The 16,473-nt window shown below is 43.4% G+C and overlaps 1 protein-coding gene across 7 annotated transcripts in view; it reads left to right on the top strand.

Moving 5' to 3' along the window:
• UBR3 (ubiquitin protein ligase E3 component n-recognin 3) overlaps positions 1-16,473 on the top strand; it is a 2,077,978-nt gene that overhangs the window by 388,370 nt on the left and 1,673,135 nt on the right. For all 7 annotated transcript variants that reach the window (XM_085645338.1, XM_085645337.1, XM_085645336.1 and 4 more), the window contains exon 6: positions 12,703-12,772. In XM_085645338.1, coding sequence (XP_085501464.1) covers positions 12,703-12,772 — 70 coding nt within the window. The remainder of the gene's footprint in view (positions 1-12,702; positions 12,773-16,473) is intronic.

The following is a 16,473-nucleotide window of genomic DNA, read 5'->3' as shown; positions in this document are numbered from 1 at the left end:
ACCTTTCCTATACCAGAGGCTTCACAGCTTTTAATGTGGATATCATGCGATGTCCCCATCAAATTCGAGGTCTTTCTATGTAATCTCCAGTGATGGCATCGGCATGCAGGCTTGGGGCTTTGAAAATGAACATTCAGCCTCTATATGTTCCTAAAGGTTGGCCTGCAGTGTGGCTGACTGCAAATCGCACAAGGGTTATGATTGATCTTGCAGGAATGTGGGCCAAGTTCTGGCAGCTATGTGGATGTACATAACTGGCATTTGCATCTTGTACATTTTTTAAACACTACCTTTCTTTCATTATGGCCTAAAGTAATAGCTTTTGTAAGGCCGTTTATGAAAAGTTATGCTTCAGGCTGATATCAATTTCTTTCCAACATAATTTGTGCACAAGCCTTTTGACACCTGTCATCTTGGAAGATGACTTCTCTTGTAGCAAGTATATCAGCTACGAAAATGGTTGAGCAGAAGCTAACAGCCAGTGAGTCTTATGCTACTTATTACAGAGAGAAATTTATAAAATGCATTTTGTTGTACTTTCAAATTAACCAGTGCATTGTTTACAGGCTTCTAGCCAAACCCTTATTCTTGTGTGGAAGGTGAGACCTTGCATTGTTTCGGTTTGCTTTGAGCTCTCAGGTTTCATTCAACCGAATAAAAATAGCAGAGCGTGCCCATTAGCTTATCAATGAGGAATACAAAAAAGTGATGGAAGGAATGCTTTAATGAATCTCAGCCATTGCTAATTATGCGGGCATATCCCAGCCATCTTTTTTTGTTGTTGTCCACCACGCCACTTCAGACAGAAACAAGCCATATGGAAACCAGCTTTGGTTCTGCTTCAGTAGGAACATTCCAGCCTTAACTGCCAGGCTAGGTCCCCTCTGAAAGGGACCTGAGTTTACCCCATTACTTTTTTTCTTCCTTAATTGGCTGGGCACAGCAGGCTTTTAGGCCTAGTCTTGCCTTCAATAAGCCATGATCTGTGCCTTTGTATGGGGAGAAATTTGCATATTCCTCTTCCTGCTGGGGTTCATGTCTACTCAAATAAGGCCTCGGGAAGTCAATGTGTATCTTTGAACTCTGCATTACAGTCATGTGAATCATTACTTACCTTCTTCAACTATTACTCTCTGATTCTTCTTTTAGGAGTAATGTAGCCCATGGGAAAGTCCTTAACTTTTGTGATCGATTTCTGTTCTTGCATGTCCGATCACCTCGTCCCACGGTGTTAGTTGTGAAATTTGTGGCAGCTATTTGGGAAGGAGGGGTGAACAGGGAACCATAGTAAGGGAAATAGCTTAAATGAGAAAGCTGGCTCTCATCATTTTTCTCTACTTTATAATTTTTCTCTACTTTAGAAGACCGACTCACCTTACCTAATTACATATAGAACTCTACTTCGACTTGTGCACTTGTATGTGTTTTTGGAACTTAGGAAGTTTCACATAAGATATGTTGAGAGAAAAGGGTCTGGTGAGAGAGAGGGGTGCTGCAACAGCATCTTTTGAGGAGCAGGTTCCTCCCATTGTCTTTTTCAACAAGGTTTGCAAAACAGTAAAGAACTGGGACTACTCATTTTAGAATAACTTTGAAATCTTTTTTCTGTTTTCTGTTTTTAGCTTCTGCTACAGCATATTTATTACTAATTGGGAAAGAATCCAAATCTTTCCCTAACCCCATCTCACTTCTCAAGTGACATTGCTTAACAGTATAGCCTATTAATTATTTCCTTCTCGGAATAGTTTATAATGCTTGGGGATTTAAGAAATGTTGGCGTGAGGATTTATCCAGATTTGTTGAATTAGAAGGTGCAGTTGACTTGTGCTAGCAGATAACTTAATCTGGAATCTGCCTAGGGCACAAAATAAATTTGTCAGATCAAATTATTTTTATGCCCCCTAACATGTTTTGATTTCTGTAATCTGATGTTTATTTTTCTCGTCGCTACAGTTTTAACCGTGTACATTAACTTCAAACACCAGATTGATATTGACCAACACAGATGGACCACGTTCGGAGTTTGTACTCCGATTCCATTGAATATTATTGTGCCTTGATTTGTACACCTCCCACTTTGTTAATCTATTTTACTTCACTAAACCTCTGTGAGTCATACATGGACTTTAATCTGTTTCCAGGTATAATGCCTCCTCTCAGCAGAGGTATCACTACTGTAATAATTGCCCCTAAAGCAGAGAATTTAGGTAATTTCTTACGTTTTTTAATTGCAAAGTTGAAATGCAACAGTTATTGCCTCATAGGTTCAATGCGTGTACATTTCCCCTGGAGTCTAGGTTTGTTATATAAAGTAAGTGTAACGTTGAGGAAACATTTTTATTTAATTTATTTTTTACGATTAATGGCCTTGTTACAAGTGCAAAGTCCTTGCTACACGTGCATAAACCGTATTTAGACACTATTTTTTCATTTGTCCTCAAGAAAAGTCTTAGGTGTGAGAAGGATTTCGTTTTAATTCTGTTGCTTTAAGTTGAGTACCGGGACAAATTTAGGTAAGAGGCAGATTTAAAAAAAAAAAAAAGTAAATTATTAGTTTGTGTATGTTGCGCATTTCAACATATATCTGCATTTTTTCAAAACTGAATTCAATGTATTCTCAGTTAATCTGTACACAATTAACCAAAGTTGATCACCTGGTGTGATGTATTACGTTTATCCATCCAGTGCATCTATATACACAGTTTGCATGATATGTAGTCTGTGTTTCTTCTGTTGATAAATTTGTGGAACGATTGCTCAACTTTCTCCTGGGCAGTGACATTAAGGCAGTTGTCAATGCTGTCTTCCCCTGACAACTGATGCTGAATTATAAAATCTGCTTCCAGGAAACCTTTCCTCTTGTAGGTTGTCTGATGCATTGTTGTAGAATCGATTAAGATGCAGATTTCTTTGAACGCGTCTTTTCTACATGTCGATTCCTGAACACATGAACCCAAAGTCCATCTATAATGTATGGATTTTCTATTCTTGCATACTGGATGTATGCCTTAGTCATCCCATGAGCAGTTTCCACTTAATGGAAAATTTTCATCTGATACGTCAATATCTTGCAGCCATCCCCTGGACATTTTCCTTACATAAGTCTCAAGCCATCAACTAACTTATAATTACCTTCCAGATCAAGTGTGTTTATTTACAACCACAAAAGGAACATGCCTGTACTGATCATTGCAAAGCATTGACATTATGACGTTATGACAGTATCCCATACCTCTACAGATTGGAAGCACTTTTGTATTTTTCGACCAGAAACATTTTAAGTTATTGTTAGTCTTTATCACCTGTGTTCAAATTTATTTGTTGAAGGGGTTTCATATGAAACGTTGAACAGCTACAGGCTCACTTATTTCATAGTTATATAAAAAATAAACCGTTTTTTTAAATTGAAATCTATTTTAGTTGATATGCACTGGTCCAAAAATTATAATGCATATTTTCTAGTTCTTACTGCTGCTTTCAGAAGAAGTGGGTTGGCAAAAGACTTTGGGCATTTGACCAAAGTCCTGGACGGTCTTACTGCAAAGATTACACATGTAGAAGTTGATTAAAAAAATTGTCAGGTGTCGCGGAAATAACATATGATCTACGACCCTCTATTTCACAAGAGTGACCCCTTGCTCCACCTTTAGCCCTGCAGCTGTCCCTTATTTACTGCTGAGGGGCTTGGGCAAGGTGTGCAAACTACAGAAAGCAAACTACGTTGTAAGAGCACTTTTAAGGACTGGCAAAATCATTGCCAGTCCTCTTGGGTCCAGTGAATACCCAGTGGACTTGCGTTCAGCCCTTGTCAAACCATCGGCTTTAGTCTGTCTTTCTGGCGGCTGCTGTACTTGGTCAGAATCAACTACTTTCCTTCCACCTGTCAATCCTGCTCCCTTTTGCTTCAGGTTACAGTAGCAAGATTTGTCTACAGTCTAGGAAATTAGTTTCAGCCTTTATGCAAGGACAGGGGTAGGAGGCACAGATGTTTTAAGACCATGGCAATGTGAGCAATTGTCCAGGACCCCACCTTCTGAGGGGACCCAGGGAAAGTAAACTTTCTCTCCATTGCACACCTGCCTATTTCTCCATCTCAGCCTTTAACATATTATTCAGTATTGTTTAGCATTATGGGACTTGAATGAGCAGAAAATGGGTAATAAATACAAAGTTGTTCCGAAGACGAGTCCCTAAAGTATGTCTAGCCCGTGGCCTGCAAAATCCTTAAATGACAAGAGGACCTATTCTGGGATAGACCTTTTTCTGGAATAGTACCTCCCCAGTTTCCAGCCAAAGTTCAAGCTAATAGTTTGAGGGAGCCAAAATATTCTGCTTGTCGGGCACTGCCCACAAGCTGTATCAAATGAAAGTACAAGCTGTGTTAGTAATTTTGTGCACTCCTCTAGTCACCCCGGATTTGTCAACTCATTACGGGGGAGCAACTGCTTCATCTGGGCACATGAAAAAAATCATTGATGGATAGATAGTGGCCAGCATAACAAGGAAGCTTGAAAGAGAATCTCTTGTACAGTGACAATAGAATTTGGTTTGGGATTTGGGAGGAAGCAGAACACATTGGAGGTTTGGGGCAGGGATCCACGTAACAAATTTGCATGAGGACTATCATGCCCCCGAAGTAGGAATTTAACTGGAAGGGCACCTCCATTTTGTGCTTGCACATACTGTTACCACAGGGCACTATTCACCCCACTCATGGACTCCTGGTGCCATAAACAAATGCACACAGCACTTGGTACACTATACACAAAACACCATAAGGGAAGAACCCCTGTCCCTGAGGTGTGGGTTGCATAGGTTTTTATGAGGGAGGGCCAGTAGGATACTTCTCTTCCAGGGATACAGGCCTGAGACTTCTAGAATCAACTTGCACCAACTGTTGTTGGCCCTATAGCCTGCTATGTGGGATCCAGTAGAGCAAAGGCTGTACTCTGGAATGTCCAAACAAAAAGGTTGGGCACCTCAGCTGGGTTCATGAATTGTTGAGTACACTGTGAATGAAACACAGGGTGGACCAGAAAGCAAACTGGGTCAAGGTAGTACCATTTTCCCAGCCATACAAGAACTATCCTTACAGCAGGCCCCAAATATGTAATAGAGAACATAGAAGGCAATATAAAGCTTTGTTCTAGTCAAATGTTTTTTCTTGTAGCGATTTCACCAAATGCATTTTCATGGTGGTTAATTATCAATTTAAGGGAAGCTGGTGGCACTTATGACGGTGGAAAAGTCAATAGAACTACAGTATAACCTGGAGCACTTAGACAGACAGTATTTGTGTATTGGTTGATATAGTTCTAAACAGTTTAGGGTCTGTTTTGTTGTGAGGCAGAGTGTTCAATATGTTAATTGAATGCTTCATTTGTTCTCCAGCATGCCCTTCTAATGAAAAGGGACGATTAGGCTTCATTTCAAAAGTAAGGGTGTGGACAAGTTGAGATATTCTGGTGAATATTTCTACCTGTAGATTTCTCCCCTTTAAATCCTCCTTGGCTAAAGACTGGACCCGTAATAGCTTCTGTAGCCCTTGCATGCATATAGTTCCTTTTCTGCTCCCTTTGATGTGGATTCAGCTTGGAACATTTTCTTCTTCGAATTTGTTGGCAAATGAGCAATTTTAAGTCATGTAATGGGTGTCACAAGGAAATGTTGGTCACCTCCAGACATCTGTCTCTGTTTCCGATGGATACTTTTAACTGCAGATTCGTTACCTTGTGAATATTCCCTCAGGCACCTGGATCCAGAAATTCAAAAGCAGTACTCCATGTGGGAAAGTTCCTACATATTCTGTGGAAATGTGACAACATTCGTAAATATTAGACTAGTGTGCTGAGATATATGACAGAGGCTGTGGGTCAAGAGCCGGGCCTTGAGGCCAGGACCTGTTTGCCTGATATATGGGGGCCTACCGACTTTAGTAAGGAGAGATTATGGGTGACCTTGGGGTACATGATAGCAAAGCGTAACATCGCCAGAATGTGGGGGGCGCTGGAGGCCCCTGACTTACCATCATGGAAACGAGACATGGACTGGTGCATGTTCAGAGAAAAAACTGTATGATTCTAGAGGGTGTCCTAAGAAATGGTCCGGGATGTGGTCTAAATGGAATACGTATTGCGGAGACATCTGCGCGCCCCCTTCTCTCCCTGCCCCCCTCACTTCTGACGATCAAGAGCTAACCGATTAATATAACCTGCATACAATAAGAAATAATAAACCAAAATGCTTTTTAAACTTGCATTTCATGCAGTCGTGTGTACCAATGTTTTCAATATCATGTACTTATGCAATCACACTGTTCTTTAATAAAGAGTTAAAATTAAAATTAAAATAAAAAGCAGTACAGCAGTTTACAACTCCACACAAACATCATTCCATTCCCGAAGTGACAAGTGGGTCTGCCTATAAACTGCACATAGGTGTGCTGACTTTAGTCATTTTCTTTTTTCTCCTTCAGAAACGAATCCAGAGCTTTATTTTTTACCAGTATTTTTCATCCAAATTCAGCTTTTTACTAGTGCACACAGGAAATATGTCATCTTTCAAAATGACTGGGTTAAAACCTTGTAGGGACTGTCTCAAGCAAATGTCTGACAGACTCTCACGCGGTATGCATATGGTGACTGGGGTAGGAGCAAAACTCCAGGGCCTGCAATAACTGTGCCTAGGTAAACCCAAATGAATACCGGACAGCTAGGTGAAATTGTACGTTGCCAAGAATCAGAAAACTTCGATCTGTAGCCAAAGATGAAAGGAAGGTTGTGTTCCTGTCCTCAAGTCGTTGCAGTGGCAGGTCCTCAATGCTGTCGAAATCTTCAGGTAATTCCAATTGAAGCACAAGAAATTTAAGCTGGATTTGGCCCATTTCTGCCACCGTGAACGGTGCCAACGTGTCTCTTGATCTCACTCCTGAACAGCCAATTGCGAGTCTGCTTGTGATGTATCCTGAATTTCCAGGTCTATCTGCGATATCCCAGCACATGGAGGCAAGTAGAGGTCTTTAGGGAGGCCCTGCTGCACATATTTGACACACTTCTGGCTCCCTGTGGTGCGTGCCTTCAGGCCCCAAGGATCTGCAGATGCTGCCAGTCTGGGTACTGCTCACGGGTTCATGCTCAGTGCCATCTGTGCCTCTCGAACTTGCTTTGGGTTCTGCACTGACTTTGGAGCTGCCTACGATTCCAGCAACACTTCATGCTGCAGTTTCTTTCACATTTGATGCCACCGGCATCGAAAGAAGAGTTTTTACCTCTAGTGATCTCCAACTCTAAGCCGGCTGCATCTCAACATTGATTGAGGCCACACTTCAATCGCACTAGAGTGCAGACTATAAATCCTTCTTACTTCGAAACCTTTCCTCTACTACACGGCAGAGCTCATACTTTACATCAGCTCTTTACCTCAGATTTTGACAATGATGAAGGGGGCAAATTCACCCCACAGTATGATGAGGACAGTTGGTATGCCAAATTACAGGATGCCAGTGGTCTGGTGCCTCCTCTGACACTAGACTTGTCTCTCCCCAAGTCCTGCCACAGAGAAGTGCCTCTTTGGCTGAGGTCAAGACGGGGACTGCAAAGGTCTTTGGTCTAGAGCTTCCTACAATGGAGGTCAAAACCAGCAACCTGACTGAGGTTCTTCAGCCTGGCCAGGTGCCTACGGAACCTCTCTTGCCATTCATTGAGGCCTTAATAGATACCCTTTTGGCCACTTGTGCAAAGCCATTCTCTGCGGCACCAGTTAACAGACAGGCAGCTCGCTCCCACAGACTAGCATTGGTTGATCCTGACTTCTAAACACAAGACCATACGTCAGGAAGTCTGGTTGGCCAGGCGTCCCATCCAGAGTCAAACCTAAAGCTTTTCATCCTGGCCGTGAGTCTAAACGCTTGGAGACTTTTGGCAAGTACATGTTTTGGTCAGCTTGTCTTGCTGTGCGCTCAGTCATTGACACCTGTCTTCTGGGTCACTAAAGTCATGCTATATGGGATGCGGTTTGTCCTATCCTGTCTGCAGTTCCAGAGGACCTGCAGGTGTCTTCAGCCCAACCCACACAGAAGTGGCAAAAATGTTTGAGGTCTTACTCAATGAATCAGACAAGTTGGGCACAATTGGGGTGCTTCTTAGCTGTGCCTGAATCCGGTTTACAGGCTTTGGTGAGAAAGCAGACATGGCCCTTCAATGCTTTAAAGAAAGTCGTGCTGCAGCGAGTACCCTGGGACTGTCTGCCCCTACCAGGCACAACAACCTTCTTAGCCATCTTGTGGCCAAAGCCACAGGAGCCAGATATAAAATTCAGGGCATCGGGGACACCATGTGGTTCAGTCTCCTACCCCTCTGGCGACCACAACTGCAAAACCACTTTGGTGTGTCCTTTTTGACCAAGAGCGTTTTCGGTTTGCTGTGCTACCCTTTGTCTTTACCAGTGCCCCTCAGGTGTTCATGAAAGTGCTGGCTGTGGCTGTAGCTCACTTTTGGATGGCTGTACCGGTTTCACGTATCTCAATGCCTGACAGTTCAAGGTGGGTTTTCCCCAGGAAGTCATAGACTCATTCCAGATGATGGTTAGCCTCTTAACATCATTCAGGTTCACTATCAGCATTGCTAAACTCATAAATGACTCCTTTGCAGATGCTTCTTTTCATTAGATCTTTCCTACATATGTTGCAGTTCTCAGCCCACCCCCCCCCTCTCCCCAGAGTTCAGGCTATGATACTGATGTTTCAACCTCTGTCCTGGATCTCAGTGAGGATGGCATTGCATCTGCTTGGACTATTAACCTCCTGCATCCTGCATCCTGTTCGTCAACCATCCACATGGCACATGCGGGCTCTGAAGTTTCCACCCAGGTTTTAGAGGAGACTGCAAAAAACCCGCAGTGGTGACTATACCACAATAGGCCTAGTGGTAGACTGCTCACTTTACACCACAGAGTTTACAGTGGTTGTGGATGCATCACTGCAGGGCTGGGAAGGCTATCTGGGTGAAGCAGAGATCAACTGACTATGGCCTATGGCGGAACCAGTCTCGACATCAGTTTGTGAGAGTCGCAGGAGATCCGCTTGGCTTTGAAGGCCTTTTTACCATCCATCAGTCTGAAGCGAGGTGTATTTACACGACTTAATTTGAACAAATAGCACAAATTGATAACTGTACATATATAGACAAACTTATTTTATACTCCTTATTTACATACTGCATCCATTTCAAAACATATCTACATTCACTCCCATACCAAACTGGACAGTCCAGAAACAAACATACACACAACTGACAAATTCAATAGTCACTTCAAAGACATAAATTTGGATAGGGCCATGGAGCAGTGTTAAACTCCGTAAACACAATACAGTATTCTTTCAAGTAATTCTTGGAGTCCTTTAGGCCAAACTCGGAGAAGGTTAACTTCTTTTGGCAGAAGTTAACCTTCTCCGAATTTGAAGAGAGCGAACAAACGGACACAGAGATTAATTCACGTCGGAGCAGACATCACTTAAGAGGCAACACGGGAAGAGATTATCCCCTTCGGAAGCTCCACGATTTAAGATTAAACCCACTTCGTCATTGCTGCACATCATAGACATCAAGAGGTCTTGTGGATGACTCATTGAGCACCAATCACAGCTCCCAGGTCCTGATGATAGCCCCGGTTGTAGAAGGGGCTTGAAACGCGTCGACCCTAGACCCTTGGCCTAAAGGACTCCAAGAATTACTTGAAAGAATACTGTATTTGTGCTATTTGTTCAAATTAAGTCGTGTAAATACACCATGATTACATGGTGAATATAAAGAAAAATATCCAAAATTGATTGATTAAATCGACTGAAAAAGTGGTCGTTGTTCATTTTGTTGCTTTTCAAAATGTTCCCACATAAAAAAAGTGGATTGAAAGTCTAATATCAGTACTGGTATTCTTGTTGTTACTGACAACAGGTGTAGGCAATACACTTAACTGCCTACCAGCAGAAATGGTAATAATGAAAGTATTAATGAATAAATACTATATGTGGCAGAGTAACAGTACTTAGAAAGCAAGATTGTTTGATATTGGACAAGCTACTCTTCCATCTGCGGATTACTTTTCTAATCTCCTAAATCTGATTCTTCAACACGATGCAGCGTGCACAGTACAAAAAGATACCCACTCTTTCAGGGGAGAGGAAAGGGAATAATTAAGGGGAAGTAAGAAAGAATTGAAATTGCAGAGGAATATGGAAATTCAGTGTCAGTCAAAGAGAAGGAAGGAGTAAACAGGAATGCAGTATTTCCGTTTCAAAGAGTTAATTTTCACATGATCTGAATGGGCAATCACAGGCCCATGCCTTTGAGATTAAGTGATATGTCAGACATTCCCCGATTGTATTGATGCTGTTCCAGCCACTGCCGTTTCACAGGAACGGGTTTGAGAGGAAATGTCTTAATTGTTCTGTTGCCCAGGACACCTTTTAAATAAACTCAGCAAGATGCGTATTGGCTTGCCACACTGCCAGAGGGATGTAGAAATACAATCAATATCTGATTTTAGGCGCACTAACCATAGACAAATAATTTATCTGCTCTGGACTACACACCCAGTGTTATTTGAGAGATATGGTTTGGAAATATATCTTGTTTTAAAGGTGAGCAAAACTGAGGAGGTAATTTGAATTTGAACTGCTTCATCTTGATCAATTTAGATAGATTAATTGAGACAATGATTTGAGTTAAAACCTCCATTTTGCTCTCTGTAATGAGCAATCAAAAAGGCTGGTTGTAGTCACACCCCATCTGTTGTGCCAGTTTTTGGAATAATAGGAACATAGTAAGGTTTGCATCGTAAAGTGTTCACATATAACGTTTTAATCCTTCCATGTAATGCCATGTCTGACCTGTTTTTGTTAGGTCTCGCCTGGCTATCGCGTAAGCGATCGCTCAGCGAGACTTATGTAGGGCCTTCAGAAAATGCTCCCAAAGGCTTCCCAGGCGGATCGGGTGGCGGTTTCGCGCACAACCACGCGCATTCCATTTGCCACCAGCTACTTCCTGCGCGTGCGCCGCCTCACGCATTCAGAGAGATTTAGTAAGGGGCACAAGACCTTAGGAATGCGGTTTATGGCCAGTGCATGTGAGGCATTCAAGCGCGAAGCTGGCATCTGGCATCGGACTTGAAAGCAGCAGACTGCTTTCGCCAGCGCGCGCTCGGCCTCACTTCCTGCATCCCCTCTTACAACAATTAACTTTCGTTATAACTCACACCCCATATGCTCGTTCCCTCCCACCCTTCCTTTGATGTCCACTTTTCTTGTTTACAAACCACGCCACACACTGCTGCACGCCGCACACTGCTGCACGCCGCACACTGCTGCACGCCGCACACTGCTGCACGCCGCACACTGCTGCACGCCGCACACTACCGCATGCCACTCACTGCTGCGCACACTGCTGCATTACACACTGCTGCATTACACACTGCTGCGCGCCGCACACTGCTGCACGCTGCACACTGCTACACGAAACACTTCTGCACGCCTCATACTGCTGCACGCCTCACACTGCTGCACGCCTCACACTGCTGCACGCCTCACACTGCTGCACGCCTCACACTGCTGCACGCCTCACACTGCTGCACGCCGCACACTGCTGCACGCCACTGCACGCCGCACACTGCTGCACGCCGCACACTGCTGCACGCCGCACAATGCTACACCAAACACCGCTGCACGCCGCACACCGCTGCACGCCGCACACTGCTGCACGCCACACGCAGCACACTGCTGCACAAAACACTGCTGCACGCCACACACTGCTGCACGCCGCACACTGCTGCACGCTGCACAATGCTACACGAAACAATGCTGCACGCCGCACACTGCTGCACGCCGCACACTGCTGCACGCCACACACTGCTGCACACTGCTGCATTACTCACTGCTGCATGCGGCAAGACACTGCTGCACGCCGCACACTGCTGCACGCCGCACACTGCTGCACGCAGCTGCACGCCACACAGTGCTGCATGCCTCACACTGCTACACGAAACACTGCTGCACGCCGCACACTGCTGCACGCCGCACACTGCTGCACGCCGCACACTGCTGCACGCCTCACACTGCTGCACGCCGCACACTGCTGCACGCCGCACACTGCTGCACGCCGCACACTGCTGCACGCCGCACACTGCTGCACTCCACACACTGCTTTTATGCAAGTTTATGCTACTGACATTGTAAATGACAATGCCTTTTATTTGTTTTAAAACCAAAACATAAATAAAAGGCATTGTAATTTTACAATGCCAATAGCTCAAACTCTTATAAATGCGAGAACTATTGCATTGCAAATGCTTGTTTATGATTAAGGTGGGTGCTAGTGTATTTAGATGAACTGACAGGTTGACTATGACGAAAAGTTAAATAGCTCATCCAATTTGATGAAAAAGTAAATTTAAAAAAAAATGATTTATATATTTTTTTTAAGTTGGGCGCTTATACTTTCCCTTGTCTATGACGCTTGTTGCTGGCAGCTAATGTAGGGCTACTGCTACTGGCCCCAACATGTAATTTATAACATGTACAGATATCTTGTTTGCAAAGTTTCCTTAGAAGTTTTAGAACGTATGCTGCTGTTATGAAAAAAGGTAAAATTAAGACTGTATAATATAAGAACTATAAACGTTTCTTTTCTTTTCTGAAAATTCTTTTTGCAGGAGGATCACGATGGTAGCCAAGGTGTGGGAAAGAGAAAGAGAGCAAAATTAAGCAGCAGTTCAGCCAGAGGTATTTTACTAATGAAGTGTTTTTCAGTTCTGAGTGGATAGCCATAGTTCAAGAATATTCTGTTTGTGTGGATGTGAAATGGTGATTGCACGAACCACCCTTCATTGGTTATTTACATTTCTTTCTTGAAATGACATTGCTTGGGGTGTGAATTGTCATATTCAGAAGTGTGTTCTAGGTTGTGCCTGCGTGCTTCTGAAATCTTTTGTATTTAATATATCTTAAAAGGGGGTTCTTATCAGTTCCCAATGCCGAACTACTGTGTTCATTCGCTTTTTTGTGTAACTTTATTTTTTGTTAACTTCTCCTGGCTGCACGCATTTACAATACTTCTACTAAAGCTATTCACACTGTTTAAGCCCCCTTTATTATGGTATCAAGATTTATACAGTGCACTGCTACTTCCAAGACAAGACGGCACCTACGGATGAAATGTATTCAGATTGTGTGAAAAGCCAAGTTATCAGTTTCTTTTTAAAGACGGGGAGGTCCTGTAGTAAACGCATATCCCTGGGGAACTTGTTCTGGTTAACCGGTCCTAGATAAGAGTATAATCTGCCGCCTGTTTTGATCCGGAAAATATGAGGGACTTTGGCCAAGTGTTCAGAAGAGGAACGCACGGTGCGGGCAGAGATATAGTCATGGATCCTCTCTCTCAAATAACCGGTGCCTGAGCGGTCCAGGGTTTTATGCATTAAGACCACGGACTTCAATTGTATCCTCTTTCTTATTGGGAGCCAGTGTGGAGCCTCCAAATGAGCAGTCATGTGTGATCTAGGGGGGAGATTGAGTAGCAGCTGAGTTCTGAACCACCTGAAATCTGCACAGAAGGTACTCTGGGAGACCAAGATACAGGACATTACCATAGTCCAATCGCTAGGTTATTAGCGCTTGGATGACAGTTTTCCTAGACGACACTGACAGAAGGGGCAAAAATTATTTTAGGATCTGAAACCTTCCAAAGCAGGAGCCTGTCAGAGCCTGAATCTGTGGTTGAAAGGAAAAAGCCTTATCAAATTTCACGCCTAGGTCTCTTAAAGAATTCTGTTGGGGGCCCAGAAGCAGGGCCTCCTTCGACCAACAAGATCTCCACAGGTTAGGGGAGGAAGCACCGAAGATCATGATCTTTATCTTGTCCGGGTTGCATTTTAGTTGGTTCCTAGCCAACCACTGAAAACCCTTGGAGTGGCAGTTAGTAATAGCCTCCCCATCTAGCTCCACTCCTTTTCCACAGGAGAAGAGAAGCTGGGTTTCATTTGCATAAGAGGTTGTCGCGCCCAGCGGCTCTGCCAGTGTGCCAGTGGTGTAAGATAGACATTAAACAGGATAGGGCTCAACTCTGAGCCCTGGGGAACACCAACCGTCACTGGGCAAGCTTTGGACGACAATGGAGGCAGCCAGATTTCTTGCCTTCTGTTGTCCAGAAAAGAGGAAAGCCAGTTCAGGGCAGTGTTCCTAATCCCTATTGCCTGAAGGTGTTTAAGCAGCCCTTGATGAGGAACGTTATCAAACGCCTCTGATAGATCCAGCATAATCAGGATGGTCTTACCTCCCATGTCCAGGGTGTGGAAAATATTCCACTACTTCCATGAGTGCTGTTTCCGTGTTGAAGTGTGGCCTGAAGCCTGATTGACTAGGATGTAGAAGCTTGTTCTTTTCCAATATTTTGGAAAAAACAGGAAGGAGGTAGATAGGTCTATTGCTTGCCGGTTGTTTCGGATCAGTTGTAGATTGTCAAGATAAGATTTCTTCCCACGGAAAAGGCAGACAGCTGCTAACTGTATATTGGAATGCTTGCTTTTTATTACTTAATTGTGTAAAGCAGATACTTTAGCCTTAGAACGTTTGTGACATTTTCTGTTCATGCCTTAGTACCTTTCTTTGCACTTTGTTGGCATTAGGATGGATTTTTTTTCAATGTAATCTATTTGGTCTTCATGATCAAATTCTAAATGTTGTAATAAACATTGCACATTAAAAATAAAGTTGATATAGAAGAGTTATGCTATATTTTACTACTAAATAGGCAGCCACAAGTGCAGTTACCTTGCGAACACCAGGGTCATTATTTAAATGGTGCAGCAGATGCAAAAGTTGTCAGAACTCCTCCAAACACATAACATTGCTATATTTGACTACTAAACAGGCATTCACAAGTGCAGTTACATTGCAGTTAAAGGGGCTTGATTTAAATGGTGCAGCAGGTGCAGTAGAACCGGGGCTAAATGCTGTCATAACTGACCCTTTAAAACACCAAATATTGCTATATTTTACTCTTAACCAGACCGTCGCAAGTGGAGTTATCTTGCAGGCAACAGGGTCATTATTTGAATGGTGTAGCAGGCGCAGTGATACCAGGACCAAAAGCTCTAGGCACCCCACTAAACACCTAAAATTGCTATGTTTTACTACTAAACAGGCAACCGTAAGTGCAGTTACCTTGCAGACAACAGGGTCATGATTTGAATGGTGCAGCAGGTGCAGTAGTACCAGGCGCAAAAGTTGTCAATACTCCTCTAAACATCTACTATTGCTATACTTTACTACTATACAGGCTAAACCCAGATTATTGCTTAATGTTATTACTAAACAAGACAGTCACAAGTGCATTTATCTAGCTGGCCTTAGGGGCACGATTTGAATGGTGCAGCAGGTGCAGTAGCACCAGAACTTAAAGCTCTAAGCATCCCACTAAATACCTAATATTTCTATATTTTGCTACTAAACAGGCAGCCGCAAGTGCAGTTACATTGCAGACAACAGGGTCATGATTTGAACTGTGCAGCAGGTGCAGTGGCTCCGGGCCCAAAAGTTGTCAGAACTCTTCTGCACATCTTATATTGCTATATTTTACTATTACACAGGCAGACAACATTGCAGTTATCCAGTATTGGGGTATCTTTCATAGATTCACATGCCTGAATCATTCCCCGTCGCCGAGGCGGGAGTCTCGGTAGATAAAAAAGTAGTGCCAAAAAATAATTAGTAGTAGTAGTAGTAGTAGTAGGCCCAAAGAGAAAAGGCCCTAAGGCCTATATCTTAGAAGCCTATCTACCTTGTTATGTAAAATAACCCAAGAATTGGTAGCAACCAATCAGACATCAGCACCCTTCTAGAACCCTCTCAGCAGAGCCAGCTCTCCTCAGATTTTCACCGCACGTCGTGTGGAAGGGAGTCTCCCTGAGTGCCTACTCAGTTTCTTCTTTTCTTCAGTCATGTCTGACAAAAAAGCTTTGTTTAGACCCTGCAGGACCTGTGATAAGAAGAGGGTCCATGTAGACGACCAGCATGAGGAGTGTATTTATTGTCTACATCCTAAGCATGTTGCTAAGGACTGTAGAATTTGCCGGACTTTCCCTCCTAAGACCTTAAGGGACAGAGAGGCAAGAGTTTTGTTATGGTTGAAATCTTCCTCGGCTGAGGAGGATGACAAGGCCTCGACATCTAGCAAGAGAGCTAGATCAATTGATAGTTCTTCCAGTGAAGGGAGAAAACATCATAAGGCCTCTCATGTAACTTCTGACCATTCACAGAAGTCACAAGACTCTGACAGATCCAAGAAGTCTTCAACTACAAAAACCGTGAGTAAATCTCAGGTTAAGACTTTGTCAGTGGGATCATCTTATACTATCTCTGTGACTTCTGCGGCTCCTCTGTCGACGGCTACAGTCTCCACTACTTCGATATCGTCACCTATCATG

This window comes from Triturus cristatus, chromosome 3_1 (assembly GCF_964204655.1).
Source record: "Triturus cristatus chromosome 3_1, aTriCri1.1, whole genome shotgun sequence".
In the NCBI taxonomy this organism is placed as follows: domain Eukaryota; kingdom Metazoa; phylum Chordata; class Amphibia; order Caudata; family Salamandridae; genus Triturus; species Triturus cristatus.
Note: the sequence above shows the minus strand (reverse complement) of the source record. Positions and strands in the feature narration are given on the sequence as shown.